This window comes from Ambystoma mexicanum, chromosome 3q (genome assembly GCF_040938575.1).
Source record: "Ambystoma mexicanum isolate Mex_15411 chromosome 3q, UKY_AmexF1_1, whole genome shotgun sequence".
In the NCBI taxonomy this organism is placed as follows: domain Eukaryota; kingdom Metazoa; phylum Chordata; class Amphibia; order Caudata; family Ambystomatidae; genus Ambystoma; species Ambystoma mexicanum.
The window spans coordinates 388,475,424-388,493,565 of record NC_090926.1 but is presented as its reverse complement, the minus strand read 5'-3'; the positions used below and the strand labels follow the sequence as shown (position 1 = coordinate 388,493,565).

Below are 18,142 nucleotides of genomic sequence, written 5' to 3'. Positions count from 1 at the left end.
CTCTGGTCCTCTCCCGGCTAGACTACTGCAACAACCTCTGCAACAACCTCTTAACCTACCTTTTCCTCCCTATCTCTTCAGCTAATCCAGAATAGGTCTGCAAGACATATCCTTGGCCTCAAGTCCAGGGACTCTATGTCTCCAGCCTTAATATTTCTCTACTAGCTCCTGGGTGCTGCAAGAATCAAATTCAAGACCCTCTGCATTATTATTATCTTTATTGTTTTGGTTTATATAAACCTTTACAATTGTACAAAAAGAGAAATAAAATTACAAATATTATCAAAATTTCCTTAATTCACATGTTAACATCTACTTAAAATGAATAAAACCAGAAGAAATGGACTCTCCTAAAAGTGAAAAACATATTAGCAAACATTCTTGAAGTTAAACCAATTACTTAACATTGTTCTACACTGGCCATTATCCCGATAATAAGGAATTCAGGCGAATCTACTAGTACGATAAACAGTTCATTCAAGACCCTCTGCATTATCCATAAGGCTGTCTGGGGCCTCGTACCGCACTATTTGCAGATCTCTCTTACTAAATACTCTCCTGCAAGATCCCTTCGATCCTCTTGCTCCCACTCTCTGCTGGTCAAATGCTTCGCCAAGTGGAGAGCTGGGGGCTGCTCTCTCTCCTCGGCTAGCTCCCTCCTCTGGAACAGTCTCCCTCTCTTTCTCCATCTTGAATTGAATCCCCTCAAGTACCGCAAACAACTCAAGACTTATGTCTCCTCCTCCTCCTTCCCTCTCTCCCTCCCATACTAACCATCCCCACAGTCACTGTGATTAGAAGCCTGGCCCCTCAAGAGTCCAATAGTCTCCCGGCCATCTGCCCAATCACCACCAGCATCCCCCCTTGCACTGGCCATGGGACCACACATGCATGTTGGGTGTTGTCTCAGGCTTGTACTTACCTGGTGGGTGGTTGACCTCCCTCTTCCCTTGGGACGTCCACATCCTTGCCCTTACCTGTTGCCTCTGCAACTGGCACCTTTGGCACTTCCCCCCTGGGGCACCCTCAAGCACTTACCGTTGTCCCTCACCTCCTTCTCTGCACTTGCACGCTCCAAATGTCACAAGGCCTAGTAGGATCGCTGTTGTTTTATATGTTTTTGTAGGGGCATAAATCCCACATCTTCATGCCTTATTCTAATTTAATTTAACACCACAGACCCTGTCTTATGCGCACAACGTCTCTGTGCAGAAATCAAAATACTGGAGGCGAGGACCACACATCTACATGCAACTTGCTATGTGCTCTCAATGGAGACATTGAAGGCCTGCACCTTGAATTTGCTATTATATTGTCGTGAAGGATGCACTGTAACATATTGTGAGACTGTTTGATGTTTGTTGCACGTTTACTGTACCCGTTGCCAAGCCTCGTTAAACTCTAAAATGCATCTGCATTCTCCGGTAGCAGGAGCTCTCTTATGCATTAAAACTAAAAGGCCGGAGCAACTTCAATCGATATGTCTGTGGTCTACTTCCTGCCATCTTTATATTTGCGAATCTGCCCACCTCCCCCTGTTTAGTCATTTTTCTGGCACACTGGCTAAAGCTTTGATGTGTGGAGTATTGCACTCACAAATGGCTCCCCTTCAGCCTCTTACTGAGCGCATAGACACGGGGGTCATCGAAGGGTCGCTTTTTCTGCAGAACGATGGAACGGCGTGTTCCTTCCACGCGCCTTTTTATCCTGGACATTGCGAGCTTCTGCCACTTAAGAGAGGCGGCGCCAGAGACAGTATGTTCAAAACGGTCCAAACCTGACCTAAACATCTCTTATTAGACCAGGCTGTCTCTGCACAGCATTACCCTGCCACCCTCGCCAACGCCGACTGAGAAGGATGCCGTGAGCCGCCGCCAGCAGCAGCAGCTGGGACTCTAACTCCATCTCCATTCACTGCGATGCGGTGGCTTGAAGGGAACCAACCAGTAGGTTAACAATGCTGGGACCAGCACAGGGGACTGGGGCATCTGCATGCTGATATTGTCCCACCGTTCTGCGACTTGTATGGAGTATTCTGTTTTACACTTCTTTATTTGGGAAGTTTTAATCCCAGTAATTCCTCACCAAGAGAAAACACTCTGGGGTCTTGGGTCCTTCTAGGTCAGTCCCAGTCACCAATTCTGGTGGTCCACCCTACAAGACGCCCAGGCCCGTCTCCAGGCTTCTCCGTCAAGGTGTGGCCTTCACATCACGTTTGTGGCTTATCGAGAACTGGCTAGCTTGCTCCATCTCGAACCTTCTAGAATAGAAGTCGCATTCTTAGGAGCCAGGTATGTGCTGCCCGCCGACCCTTTAGCCGAACCATGACCCCGTTGCCTTCTTGCAGACTTCTTGTAGAGCCGAAAGACCATATAATTATCCTGGGGGTGTCATTTGACAGGTTCAACGTCCGTGATCTCATATCACTTTAGTGGCATAGAGCATCTTTTATTTTCAAACTACCCGGAAGTAGCAGAGATTGATATTTATTCTAAGGTGGCCTGGAAAGCAGGAGAGGCTGCTGCCGCCAACCCTAGGCTGGAGTGCAGCGGCTACTTCTATGACCAGACCAAGAAATCTCTGGGGCATTGATAATGGAGGTAGAATGCAACGTGAATGGCCGCAGAGGCCTGTACCGGCTCACTCACATATCGTTATTAGCGAATGGCTTGAAATATTTGAATAGTTAACATTAACGCCTACATGAGAACTTCGATCTGAAAGTGAACGTCGTGTAGTTGTTACTCCATGTTCATTGTTGATGGCTGAAAAACAATTCTTGTACAGACCCTGCTGCAAAGCACATCCTGGCGCTCTTGGCTAAGAACACAAACCTGGTAGAAATCTTCAAGAAGCACACACAATAATAAGCTGGCTCCACTTAGGCCTGTCTTTCAAGTTTCAGGCCAGAAAGTTGAGGATCGCCTTGAGAGGGTTAGGCCTGGGAGACCAAGTAGTATACATCGTACTTCATGCAGTTCTGCGTTTAATATGTGTATGTAACTTCACTCACTCAAGGTCGTTCCCTGTTCAGAAGAATTCTAATGAAATGCTTAGATTTGATTGGTTATCTGTAGGCAGTGATACCTGTAGACAGTGATACATCAATGATTGACTCAATATTTTGCCAGCCAAGCACAGACTTCACTCAAAGAAGTTCAAAGATCGCAGACACAAGTTTTGATTGATTGAATGTTTATTTATATAGCACCTATACACAATGTGTTTCAAAGCGCTTCAAGGCAAGGGATGGAACAAGCGAAAATACAGTGACATTCTTACAAGTCCTTGATACATTTAGAATGTGCAAAATAACTATCATAATCAGCCTGGTGACATTTCAGATAGTGCAAGTGCTATAGACAATGAAGAGGAGTGGAGGGAGGTGGGAGCGAGAATGAGACAGACATGCGGCTACATAACTATGCCTGACGACAATTGATGTAGTGCCGGAATTTAAACAAGAGGAGAGGGGGTAGAGGGGAGTTGGAATAAAGGGAGAAGGAGAAGAACAAAACAAGCGACTATCATACTAGTCCTGACGACAATTCAGATAGTGCTGGAGGGGGAGAGGGAGGAGAAAACAAGGGAGGGTGGGGAGGGCTAGGGAACAAACAAGCTGCTATCAACAGGTCAAGAGACATTAGAGATAAAGTAAGAGCTATTGACAGTGATAAGGAAGGGAGGAGAGGTGGGCAGGAGAATGAGACAGACATGCGGCTACCTTACTATGCCTGACGACAATTGATGTAGTAACAGGAGGTGGGGGGAAGGTACAGGGGGAAGGAGAAGAACAAAACAAGCGACTATCATACTAGGCCTGACGATATTTCAGATAGTGCTGCATGGGGAGAGGTAGGAGAAAACAGATGGGGGGGGATACAAACAAGCAGCTATCATGCTAGTCAGGCGACATTTCTGAATAGCCTAAGTGCTAAGGATGCCAAGAAGGGAGGGAGGAGAGGGAGAGGATGGGACAGCAAGAAGAGGGATTCAAGTAGGCAGAACATCTCACTCTAACAGGGGACCAGGGGGGTGGGTAAGGGGCACACGGTCATCACAGAGGACCGAAGGAGTTGGTGGAAAGGAGTGGAGAAAATAAAAAGGGGGGAGTGAATACAGTTGCAGGAATCAGAAAATAACACATAATGTTGCCAGAGAACAATCAAATGCAAACCAGGATTCGAGATGAGGAAGGTCACAGCATGATTCAGGTTCGCCAAGAGTACGAGTTGCAGTTGAAGTCCAGCATGGAAGTTGAGAAGGGGTGAAGCACCATGAGTCAATAAGTCCACGAAAAGTCAAATATCCCAGTATTGGCCACAAGACAGTGGTGGTGAACAGAATGAATGGAGACGGCTCCTGCAGATGGGGAGGGGCGCACACAGGAACAGCACAGGGGACCAGAGGGTGGAGGGGGGCACACACATGCATCACTGGGGACCAGAGGGTGGAGGGGGGCACACACATGCATCACTGGGGACCAGAGGGTGGAGGGGGCACACACATGCATCACTGGGGACCAGAGGGTGGAGGGGGCACACACACATGCATCACTGGGGACCAGAGGGTGGAGGGGGGCACACACATGCATCACTGGGGACCAGAGGGTGGAGGGGGGCGCACACATGCATCACTGGGGACCAGAGGGTGGAGGGGGGCACACACATGCATCACTGGGGACCAGAGGGTGGAGAGGGGCACACACATGCATCACTGGGGAGCAGAGGTTGCCCTGATTGGGGCTCAGACATGTTCTATACATTTTGTGCTGATCTAAGAAATGACCTTTGTGCTGTATGCCAGAAGTATGCCAGGTGTATCCCTGGTGTACCTATATTGGATCTTAAAAGGCTAAAATCCTTTTTTCACAAATGATGGTTACTTCGGTCTGAAGAGGTCTTTGAAACGTTTGTCTCATTTTCTCAGCGACACCTTCATTGTCACCCTGGGAAATGCCATCACAAGCATCCTAGCCGGTTTCGCCATCTTCTCCGTCTTGGGGTACATGTCCAAGGAACTGGGGGTTCCGGTGGACCAAGTTGCTAAAGCAGGTGAGATGAAAACATTCTTTTTTAGAAGAAAAGTGTGTGTGTGTCTGTGTGTAGCAACAGGTTTTCATACTGCACAAATCTGCAGCAGTTAAACCCATGTATTGCAGGGGTGGCAATGGAACATTATGATCTGCTCTGCCTATTTCCAGCTACCGTGCGCCATTATTCCTCCTAATCACATGTCAGCTGGAAATACTAGCATTCAGTGAAAAAACTTCAGTTAAGACAGAGTTAAGATCTGATTTCTATCTATGAAATTCAGCGGGGAAGTGACGATTATCTTAAATCAGAGTCTGCCCCAAGTAAATGTTCCCCATGGTGTCATTTTTTTCATCTCAATTTTGTTCCCTGCTGTGATGTCACATATGGGTTTATGGGCCGAGTAAGGGGGGGTTGACTAGGAGTTAAAATGGTTGTCACTTCGCACGCCCGCTGATTTGATTTCATTTCAAGGGTTTCTCTGAGGCAAACTGCCCGTGGCCAATGGCAAATGGCCACAGCCACATGTTGCACCAATTGATAAAAAAGCAGAAGTCTTCTAGCCTTGGCACCGGCCTATATCAGAGGCTGACCGTCCAGTTCCTAGTAGCTAACCGGCCATGGACGGCAAAGTCCACTCTCCATGTTGACTCAATTATAAAAAAGACAGAGGCCCACTGGTTTGTGGCTTTGAACACAGCTGTTACCCCAATTATTAAAGAAGACTGAGAATGGAATTTCTACAGGGTTCCCCCCGGTAAGATGAAAATGGTCTGGCACAAACTGGCCCCTTAGCCCAACCCTAACTCTACCACTTTACATGTTATCCTCTTTGCCTCTCCTTTCCTCCTCCACCGTAATGTTAAACCACCGCTTGCCCCCTTCAAATATAATTTTGAGCTTGCTTCTTTTTTGGTTTCCCTATGGCCTGCTGTGGGTATCGCTTGCATCTAGGAAAACAAAAAGATGACCTTTCATTTCTGAAAAGCTTCACTGATACAATGCACCATGGGAGATATATACACGTTTTTTCTGATGGGGGAAAATGGTTCTCTGTCAAATTATTTCAAAACTACTGCATAGTTTTACCCCAAACCAACAAAGGGCACATCTAGAGCACTTTTTGCCTAAGTTGTTTCTTATTCGGTGGAAATCCGTCAATGGTTTTTGCGCTTGAGGTGTTCAATGCAAGCACCTTTTTCTCTATGGGAAAATGAATGTGAGTAGGCTGTTTGTTTGTTTTCGTAATAACATTTGAAATGTTTAACACATTTTAACCAAAATTACCAATTTTGAGGGGCCTGTGGCAGGCATATATTTTGGGAAATCACTCCAAGTAAGGTAAGTGGGCACCACTCTAAATACTAATAATTGCACACAATACTCACTATAAGTAACACAGTATATGGTGTGTGCAGGAAAAAGCCTGAAGTGCACTTTTCCTGGCAATCCTACTACAAGAAAGGCTGAGGCTTCCCCTCCAGTGTTTGGTGACACCCTGGTAGTAAATACTACAGTACAATCATATAACTATCGACAATAAAGTGACTCCTTTGGTCAAAGGGTCTGGTCTTGTATTCACAGTGCTTCATTGCATGCATTGTGAAGGCAGAATAGATGGCCAATGCATTTCGAACAGCTCGTCCAGTATCCACAGTATATGCCTCACGTGTAAGCATATACTGTTGTGTGGGCAACTTTTTAGCCACATTATTTTATGAGGAAGATAAGGTTTTATGGGTCACAGTAGTAGCTTCGGATGCAGTGAGAGGTGGCCCTGGTGATGGACGAGCTGTTTGAAATGCACTGGCCATCTGTTCTGCCTTCAAAATACATGCAATGAACCACTGTGATTAAAAGGCAAGAGCCTTTTACCAAAGGAGTCACTTTATTGTCTATAGTTATATGATTGTACTGTAGTATTTACTACCAGGTTGTCGCCAAACACTGGAGGGGAAGCCTCAGTCTTTTTTTTTTTTTTTTAGGTTTATATTTTGGAAAATGTCACCCTAATCTGTCCAGTGATTCAAAAGTTATTGTATAATATTTTTAAATATTTCATATATGTTATATATGACATATACTACACATGCATCACAAACATATGTACCATGTATTTCACATATATTTCATATATGTTTTATATACACATGTGTTTGGGGGTCTAGGTGTGTATGGGTGTGCTATTTAGGTTAACATATATGTGTAACCAGTGCTTACCTTATATCTCAAGCTAAACGTAGCATTTCTGATGCATAGAACAGTATGGGAACTATGCATTGTCACATACTTGTGCAAAAGAAGCTTTTTTTCTTGATGCAAGCTCACATGAAGTTAGCACAGCTGCAGTTTTATCTTTATTTAAATTGTATTCATTTTTTTAAGCAACGTTACGAAAAAAGAAAGCACCTTTCGCAGTACTGAACGCCAAATACAGGGATTGAGAACAGACAAAAAACGTTCCATTGAAAATGTCATTACACTAGTTGGAAAATGATGGGTAGAAGGAGCAAAACGAGAAGAAATATGAGAGGGTTGGAGTGACGAAGACGAAGGAGTGGTAGTAAATATGGGAGCAAGTCAGTGGGATTGGATGATGAAAAACATATGTACATGTCTATACCACCGGCTTCCTGCTAGATGCAAAAACAGCAAGCATGCGTTTCTCATGGGCACCAAGAAACTCTTAAGAACTTGTAGACTGTGGAGGCTCAAACATCGATGCAGTAGGGGAGTTCAACAGGGTTCTAGATCCCAGCATTAAGAAATGCCCCAAAAAGGATTAAACACACTGAACAGCATCAACATGGTGACTGGGGATCTAGGGTTTATAGACGCCTGGAGACGGGAAGAACATAGCACACTCTGTGCCTACTCCCCCACGCAATATGTTCTCACGCATAGACTACTTTCATGATCGATCAGCCTCTACTTGACAGCATGTTGTGAAATTGACAACATTGCGTCCTCTGATCATGTCTCAGTCTCTCTGACCTCATCAACAGGCAGCCACCCGAAATGATGCAAACGGAATGCTTTCTTCTTATAGGACCAGAGGTTTGCTACTAAGACTAAAGAAAAGGTCAATCATATCTCGCCAAAGAACATTGATTCTGTAAAGAACTTGAGCTCATTATGGGAAGCCATGAAAGCCACCCGGGGTGGTGTATTCATTTAAAAGAAAGCAATGCAGCTGTAATTGCCTAAGCTGGATAGCTCCCTAGAGATTCTAGAAAGTGAACACAAGAAAGGCCCAGCAAACCAAGACATTAAAAGAGAAATGGTATGGACCAGGCTTAATATAAAAGAATATCATTCCAAATAGGCCAAACTCGACTTTTTTATACTTTGTCAGAAAAATGGGACGGTAGGGGAAAGAATGTCAAGCCATTGGCTTAAAATATTAAGAATATTACCTATGACCAGTAGTTAAATTATCCACTCTTTATTTAACCCATGAAGACCACACACCAAGCTCTAAAATGCTGGGAAGGGGCAAGGTGGTCAAGAAATTGTATGCCTGGCTGTACACCCCTGAACTCTTTTCATAACGCAGCGAGTCATTATTTTCGAAATCAGTATACATCTCATAGTTATCAGATGAAGGAAAACTCGTCACAGACAAGTGCAGTTGATTCTGTGTTGTCTAACTCCAGGCCATGAAGGCCATAATCCTGACGGGTTTTCAGGATATCCCTCATTAATATTAATGAGAAGAAATGTGGATACATTTAGAATCATTGTATGCAAATGTATCTCATGAATATTAATGAGGGGTATCCTGAAAGTTCAACATGGATCTGGCTCTTGAGGCCTAGAGTTGGACAACCCTGCGCGGCATAGATCAACTGCAAGAAACTAGGGCTGATAGGTTTACTAAGCAATTATAAACTTGGTGATGGGCTGACTGGCCAGGAATGGTCTGAGACCCAAGTTATAGGTCTGAAGTAAGCAAGGGCCTTAACTCTAGTCTTTGGTTACTTTACCAGAGGCTCAAGCCGACTTCTATGGGTATTAATGCTATTAGCATCCTTGGGCCAATCCTAAAGGCTAGAGAATGTGTGTGAAAAATTAAAACACAACCCATGTTGAACATGCGGGTCATCAGGAAAATGGCTGCCATGGAAATGGAAGAAGAGGTTCCAAGCAGAGCCCCTCTTCCATTTCCATGACGTGTGTGGATGCAACTGGTGAGGCAGATATGCAGGGTGGTGGAAGGAAGGCGAGGGGACTAGAGATGAAGGTCATCCATCAATGGGATTGTGCAGGTAAGTGTGGGGGACAGATTGGGGTGAGATAAAAGGTCTTGGGAAGTGGCATTTCAGCAGGCAGCAAAGGGACATTAATCTGGGTGAGTTCCAGTAGCCCCCTGCTTACTTCGAACCCAATCTTGTATCAATAACTGTGGGCCGCATTTGGACCAAGTTGATTGGCTGTCACAACTGGCCTGGGTGCAAATAAAATGTTCAAAATGGACCTCGAACAGTACCTTTGTTCTTTGCACAACAAAAGTATCTGCAAGTAACACTTCCAAGGGGGAGATCAAACACTCACTTGTTCAGCTGCTGTGTAAAAACCAGTATGCCACCACATGCAATGTCTAAGCTATCATACAGTATCACTGACCAACCTAGACTACAAGATCCTGACTAAGATCTGGGAGACACGACTTTGTATATTAATGCTGGGACTGGTCCATAAAGATTCAGCAGTCGCCTTCAAGAGCACACATGGAGACCACAACATCCGGAAGATTTAAAATCTGATACAAATCACATGGAGTGTAACTGCTCCTCGTGCCAGCCCGAGTACAGATGCAGACAAGGCCTTTAACATTGTCTCATGGACATCTTTGCTGCTTGAGATAGATAACCTTCTGGAAAGTATTATGCTCTGCAGCAGAGGCTCTATGCGCCGGGTCATAAGTCAGAGTTTGCATTAACAACACACTCTCTAAACAGTTCAACTTCACTGAAGGAACTATGATGGGGTATGCGCTGTGCATGTGTGTTTGTGAACTACGATTTATATAGTGCAAACCTAGGTGCAAGCAGCAGAGTGCCTTACCACAAGGAGCTACAGCGTTAGACCTATTCTTGATTAATGTTTTGGCAGATGCACAGCTCTGCTTCCTGTTGGAACTATGTTCCTGTAAATTGTAAACAACCTGTCCTTCCTAACTGCACTGTTGAGACTCTGGGTCTGCAATAGCGATTTCCCTCCCTTGCCTTTTTGTGCTGTTAGATAGTAATCCAAAAGTGTTCAATTTTAATCCCCCCAGAAGACCCCAAGACACTAAGCCATTGAACATTTCCTCTCACATTCTTCACACCTTTTGCTACACTAACCACCATATGCCAGAATGGTATGGTATGGTAGGTATGGTGTGGTATTGTTTTTTTTTTTTTATAGCACCTATACACAGGCAAGTGTTTCAAAGCGCTCAAGGAAGGTGGGAACATGGAGAAAAACAACAGACACTCAGAGCCCTTGAAAATCTGAGAGGATAATAGTCTGCACAGGCAGGGTAAGTGCATAAGATACATGTAACAGTTTGGGATATGGGAAATAGGCCTGATGGCGATTCTGCAATTTTAACAGTACAGTTAGGGTGAAGACAGGGGAGAAACAGACAGACGATCTTCAGGCGTTGTGCGTACGGATCAAGCAAGTGCATGGAGTGTCACAGGGATTGAAGGTGTTAGGTTTATAGTAGTTCACCACAAATGTTTCCACCTCAGTGTTTGTAAATCAAAGAATCGCCTAACTTGTCTTCAGGAGCTGCTTGAAGATGGGAGAAATTCCCCTGACACTCTCTCTACATGCCTGATAATGTGGCAACAAGAGAATGCACCAGAGAAACCCTCGAAGGGGAAAAAACTCTATTAGCTTGAGAGCGAAGGACAGTAGGAATCGGGATCGCAGCTAGAGAGCGTAGATTCTATCCCTTCGGGCTGTAGATTGTCACGCTAGGTATCCCTCTAATTCACTGGCTGGCTCCTATAAGTGGAAACAATAATTAGTATTGAAGAATGGATATTGGGCTGAGTATAATAGGGGGATAATGAGAATGCCTTTCCTGTGTGCCAGAGTGGCCGGGAGTAGTAGAAAGCGAATCGGAACTTAATTGGTAATATGAGCGAGGAGTTTCTTTAGAAACAAAGAGTGGAGTGTAATAGTTACAAGCAAAGGGAGTTTGGATCTGTTAAGTGTTCTAGCCCCCACGCTCCACTTACCAGGGAAACTAACAAAGAAGTCCATCATGTAAGCGGATGAAATGCTGGGTAATGTAGTTTCGGAATTGGAAAGCGCCTTCTATAAAGAAAGTTAAGAAGCTGTGATACAAATGGCAAAGGAAGTATCGGAAAGGAAATGGAATGAGAGGACGAGACACCTACGCTTTGAATGAGGTTACACTGCCTATCGAACGTCTTGAAGTTCATGTCGAAGCTAGGAGGCGGAACGTCAGGGGATCCCCTGGAAACATAAAGCAATGAAGATTAGGGGTAGAATGGGAGAGGGACCAAAGGTAAGAATTACATGAAAGTCGTAAGCACCAATTACTCAAAAACGCACGTAGCGTAACCACGAATAGCAGTAGCAATGCACTGCGGTCCCGGCTTCTGCATCAGAAGTACTGTTTCTGGGGAAGAGGGAGGAGTCTCCTGTGTTCCTTCCTGCAGCACTGGAATGACACACCGGGAAGAGGACGCCATCTTGGGAGGAAACAACCGGACTGAGGATAAGTGACGCCAATGATGCCACAGAGACCAGTTGCGTAGACCCTTCATAACAGCATGCCCCCTTGAAAGGGAGGTGTACCCCGGTTTACCAGGGTGACACCGGTAAAAGGAATGAACCAGTCGTGGAGCGTGAACTGCTGAAGCTCCCATGAACGTTCCGCAGCCGAATAACCCTTCCAATCCACTAGAAATTGAAGAACCCCCGTCGCTGGCGAGCATCACATATCCCTGAAACTTCGTACTCAGGACCAGTGTCCATCAAAACTAGGGGAGGGGTGCGAGAGGAAGTCTGATGAAAATGATTTCTGACGTCTGGTTTCAACTGGGACACATGGAAGGCAAGGTGAATGCGTTTCCAGGAAAGCAGAAGTTGTAACTTAAAGGCTACTGGACCCTTTTCTTCCAAAACCACAAACAGGCCGTAGTATTTAGGTGATAGTTTGGAAGGGACAAGCCGTCTGGGTAGAAATTTGCTTGCCAACCAGACACTATCTCCTATTTGTATATTTGGAGCTAGGGTCCGATGTTTATCCACCTGTCTCTTGCTCGCAGTTTGTGCTGCCTGTAGACCCTCAAGAGCACTTTGATGTCCCTGTTAAATATTATCTTCTAGTCTCTCCAGTCTGGGGAATGGCGAAGTTCGAGGCATAGATGCTAGGAACACTGAAGGATGAAACCCATACATACAATAAAATGGACTGGAATGAGTAGCGGAATGGGCCGCACTGTTATAAGCGAATTCCGCTAAAGGTAACAACTCTTTCCAGTTGTCCTGGGCAGCAGACACATAGCATCTTAGATACCCTTCCAATGTCTGGTTAAGGCGTTCGGTCTGTCCATTAGTTTGTGAGTTGTAACCCAAACTCAGGGCTCGAGAGATGCCCAGAGTGTTGCACAGATGACACCAATATCTTCAAGTATATTGTTGACCGCGATCTGAAATGATGGTCTCTGGAAACCCGTGCAAAGAAAAGATACATTCCAGGAAAATCCAAGCCATTGTGCTCACTGAAGGTACACAACGGAGAGGAATGAAGTGTGCCATCTTGGTTAAGGAGTCCACCGTGACCATTATAGTGGTACAGTTTTCTGAAGGGGGAAGATCTACAATAAAATCTGTAGAAATTAGCTGTCACGTTTTAGTGGGAATTTGCATTTGTCTCAATTCTCCTGTAGGAGGTTTATGCGATGACTTTGTCTGAAGACAAACCGTGCAGGAGAGAAGGTAATCTTGAACGTCTTTCCGAATTGTAGGCCACCAAGAATGCCTTTGGATCAATTCCAATGTATTCGAAAGGCCTCTGTGTCCTGCAGCTCAGGAATCATGGCAAAGCCTCAATACTTCTCTGTGGAGTGTTTCATCTGGAATAAACATCCTGTCTGCTTTAAAAAGTAATTCTCTGCTGCAGGTGAGGTGATGCTGTGCAATAAAATCCAAATTGGTTGACATCCATGCTTCAACTCAGGCCTCTATTTTTTGTAGAAAATTATGTACGACAGGAATAAACACTGCTTTGGGGAACATAACTTTGGTTTTGAACGTAGTCTTTTCCATGGGGTCTCTACGAGATAGTCCATCCGCTTTCAAATTTCTTTTACCTGGAATGAAGGTGAAGATGATGCGAAAAGGGGAAAAAAATGGGCCCATCTTACTTGATGACTGTTACATGTCTGAGCGTATTGTAAAGTGCGAAGATTGTGATGATCTGTTCTCACTTCGATGGGATCTTGGGCTCCTAAGAGAAGGTGACGCCATTCCTCAAATGCATGTTTTATTTCCAGGAGCTCCTTTTCTAGGACTGTGTAGTTAATCTCGGCACTGGTCAAGGTTTTTGATAAATAGGCGATGGGTCTCTCTCTGTTTCGGGTATCTGGTTGTAGGAGAATAGCGCCTACTGCATAATGAGAAGCATCAGATTTGACTATGAATCACATCCTTTAATCAGGGACTGCCAAGACGGGGGCTTTAGTAAATAAAGCTTTTAGGGCTTCAAAAGAATTCTGAGTCTCGGGAGTCCAAATGAAAGTAACTCCTTTCTTGAGAAGATGTGCCAGAGGTAAGGAAAGAGAAGAGAAATGCGGTATAAAACACCTGTAAAAATTGGCAAACCCCAGGAATCTTTGAATTTCCTTAACTGATTTTGGCGAAGGCCATTCAGTGATAGCAGAGACTTTAGCAGGATCCATTGAGATGCCCTGTGGAGATAGAATATATCCTAGCTATGCGACTGTAGTTTTATGAAACTCACACTTCTCTAACTTGCACAATAAATGGTTTTGCTGTAGTCGGTGAAGGACTCTGCTTACATGCTGCATGTGCTCTGTTAATGAGGATGAGAAGACCAGGATATCATCCAGGTAGATGCATAGTGTAGTGAAATGTCTGCAAAGATATGATCCATGAATCTTTGAAAGACTGCTGGGGCGTTTGCTAAACCAAAAGGCATGACACGATATTGAAAATGTCCAAAGGGAGTTAGAAAGCCCGTCTTCCATTCGTCTCCCGCCTTTATGCAGATCCTGTGGTAGGCTCCCCGCAAACCAAGTTTGGTATAAACTTGAGCTCCTCTGACTGCCTCCAAGATGTCTGGAATAAGAGGCATTGGATACTTGTCTGGCAGCGTGATTTTGTTCAGTCCCCTGAAATCTATACAAGGGCAGAGTTCTGTGGTCTGTTTCTTGGGAATAAAGAACAATGAGGCGGCTGCCGGAGAAGTGGATTCGGTGATAAGCCCGTTCTGCAAATGTGTATGAAGATATTCTTTCAGGACTTCCTTTTCCTTAGAGGAAAGAATATACATCCGGCCAAATGGCAAGGGACTATCTGGAATCAAGTCAATAGCGCAATCATCTCTTCGATGAGGTGGGAGACATGAGTATTCAGTATGTGAGAATACTGACTGATATGGATGGTATTCTGGAGGTATCGAAGATATTTGATTAAGTACTCTGCTGGTAACACTGCCATTTGTCTGAACGTTCTTGTGTCCCAGACATTGATGCACACAATGCTCTGAACCCAGGCAAATAGTTCCTGCAGATCAATTAATGTATGGATTATGCCTCCTTAACCAGGGTAATCCTAGTATGACAGGGTAATGTGCAGTCCTGATGATATCTAGTATTAGAGTCTCCTGATGGGAGGAAATGTTCAATGTCAGAGAACAAGTATGGTCTTTAATGGGTCCAGATGTTAACAGACTACCATCCACGCTTTCCACTGGGATTTCTATGGATTTAGCCAATCTAGGTATACTATGATCTCTGGTCCAAGAATCATCTATAAAATTCCCTGCAGCACCACTATCTATCAATGCGGGCACTTTTTCTAGACGAATATTATTCCAGGATAATGATATCGCAAGTACAATCATGGTGTTATCCAAAGGAGTTGATAGATTAGATTGAGCCATTAGTAGAGAACCTGTAACTGAAAGAAAGCCCTGCCCCATTGTTCACTTCACGGTCGGGCTTTGGCGTTTCCAGTCTTCCTCAGAGGAGCAATAGGACATTCCTTAACAGTGTGGGTACTGGCTCCGCAGTACATATATAGACCCTAGGATTTCCGGCTAGCCCGTTCTTCTGCCGAGAGTGGCCAACGAGTGATCCCTAATTGCATTGGTTCCTCTGGGGAAACAGGTTTGTTTGGAGGGGAGCTACTTTCTTTATGCTGTCTAAAAAAGCGTCCCTTCTTCTTTTCTTGATGTCTTTCCTGAAGGCGATAATCTAGTTGCATCACTAAAGCAATAAACTCAGACATATTATGAGGACGAGGGCCCCTAGAAACCTCATCTTTAAGTTCTTCTGAAAGACCTTGTCTAAAAATAGTGATTTGAGCATTGTCGGCCCAAGAGGTATCATCCGCCAGTTGTTTGAATTTAGTGATATAGGACAATATGTCCTGGTTCCCTTGTTTGAAGTCCAGTAAACGCTCTTGAGAAGCGATGGTAACCTCTTGTCTACCGAACATACTTTTAATGATATTACAAAAAGCAGGGTATGAATCAAGTATAGGATTATTGCTAGTCACTAGCGGGGTAGCCCAGGCCAAAGCTGCACCCGTCATTTGGGATATCATGTGTCCTACCTTATCCCGATCTGTAGGGAAGAATGCTGCTTTAAAGGCAAATTGGACCATGCAGGACTCTAAGAATTCCTTGAGTAGATGTGGGTTTCCATCAAATCTTCCGCAAGGTAGGGGTTCAGGAGGGACCTCGGAACTCTGAGCAGATCGACCCACTAGCTGCCGAAGGTTGTTATTCTCCTGCTTGAGTTGTTGCATCTCAGCGGAGAGCGCTTGCATAGCAGTGACTAATTGCTGGACTTGCTGTTCCATGGTGACTGATTCTCAGATGTATTATCCACCCGTCAACACAGGGTGGAAACTTGTGCCTTTTCGGGCGTTGCTAACTATTAGGTTTATACTGATTCACCACAAATGTTTCCACCTCAGTGTTTGACAAATGGGTAATGTAAATCGAAGAATCGCCTACCTTGTCTTCAGGAGCTGCTTGAAGATGAGAGAAATTCACCTGACACGCTCTCAACGTGCCTGATAATGTGGCAACAAGAGAATGCGCCAGGGAAACCCTCGAAGGGGAAAAACCCCTGTGTAGCTTGAGAGCAAAGGACAGTAGGAATCGGGATCACAGCTAGAGAGCATAGATTCGATCCCTCCGGGCTGTAGATTGTCACGCTAGGTATCCCTCTAATTCACTGGCTGGCTTCTATAAGTGAAAAGAATAATTAGTATTGAAGAATGGATATTGGGCTGTGTATAATAGGGGATAATGAGAATACCTTTCCTATGTGCCGGAGTGGCCAGAAGTAGTGGAAAGCGAATCGGAACTTAATTGGAAATATGAGCGAGGAGTTCCTTTAGAAACAAAAAGTGGAGTGTAATAGTAATAGTTACAAGCAAATATCGAAGGCAGAGGAGAGGTCAAGGAGAATGAGAATAGATGGGGTGTTAGTGTCAAGATTTGAGAGCAGGTCTTCACAGGTGTTCAGAAGAGAAGTTTCCATGCCTCTGAGTGCTCTAAAGCCAGATTGATGGTCATGGAAGCAACCAATAGATTCAGTGTTTACGGTAATTTGAGGGATAGACAGTTTCTCCAGGAGTTTGCCAAGGAAGGGAGTGATGGAGATAGGGTGGTAGTTTGCCAGAATGGAGGGGTCGGCAGAGGGATTTTTGAGGAGAGGGTGCCCTGGGGAGTGCATCATTGCAGTTGGGAAAACTCCAGTGGAGAAGGGGAGATTTCAGAGATCATCAACGCTAGGGTGAGGGAGTCGATATTGTCTTTAATGGTTTTTGAGGGGCAGGGCTCCACCTGTTTAGATGAAACCTTCATAGGTCTGACTGTCTGGTAACCTCATCTGGTGTGACAACTGAGAGAGAAGAGAGGGTAAGTGGAGGGGGGCCAAGGGAAGCTCCGGTGTTGGTGTATGCTGTGGTGTGGAAGAGATGGTGGAAAGAATGTCTTGAGTTTTTGTGGTGACGTGTGCAGCCAGGGCCAAGCAAAGGTCCTGGGTGGGTGTGACAGAAGAAGATGCAGCTGCAGGATCTGGCCAGCTCCTTGCAGGCTTTGAAGACCACATATGCAGCAAGAACTCCATTCCAATGAAGCATTGATGATAGCTTTCAGGAGCAAAGGGGCCATCTGTCGGTTTAAACATAATTTGTCCCTGCTTTGGAGGGGTGGCTTCCCGGCAAATCAGGAGGTTCAGAACAGAGGCTTTACCTTAGAAGCTGGAGACTGCCATATTCTTCAATGGGATTCAGGTAAGTGTGCCCATGCCTCATTTCACCTCCTTCCCCCAACCTCAAATTCCACATTCCGGCAAACATGCTGTTTCTCAACCTGAAAAAAATACCTATTCATATCCTGGTACAAACTGTTGCGATTCTAATAGCAATAACCCCTCATTGGGGGGGCATTACCAGTCAGGTAATGCCCCAAGGCTAACCTTAAAGCCCTCACTTCACTCAGGCTTCTAACATACACCCTGGGGCATTACCAGACTGGTAATGTCTCAGGAGGATAGCTCAGGGGCAACGCGCTCGCCTTGGAAGCAAGATGACGCAGAGCAACACATGTATAATCCCCGGGTCCGCACTTAGGAACCTCTGGATATTAAGTGCATTATAAATAACCAATTAAATTACATGCCTCCCCAGCTCGGGATGGGTTGCTTAAATAAGTTGCCCACAGCAGCTGCTACATGCAGACCTATTCCTTTTTCTATCACATCCTGATTAAAACTGTTGCAATGTGTACCTCATGTTGTATGTTGCGCACCTCTTTGTTGGAATCCTGGGGCTGTGGTATCTGGGGGTACAATGTTTACCTTAGAATCCAGTCAGTT

General features: G+C 45.0%; 1 protein-coding gene across 2 annotated transcripts in view; it reads left to right on the top strand.

Annotated features, from left to right (window-relative positions):
* Window positions 1-18,142, top strand: part of SLC6A7 (solute carrier family 6 member 7) — a 543,627-nt gene that overhangs the window by 309,748 nt on the left and 215,737 nt on the right. For both annotated transcript variants that reach the window (XM_069654061.1, XM_069654062.1), the window contains exon 8: window positions 4,930-5,054. In XM_069654061.1, coding sequence (XP_069510162.1) covers window positions 4,930-5,054 — 125 coding nt within the window. The remainder of the gene's footprint in view (window positions 1-4,929; window positions 5,055-18,142) is intronic.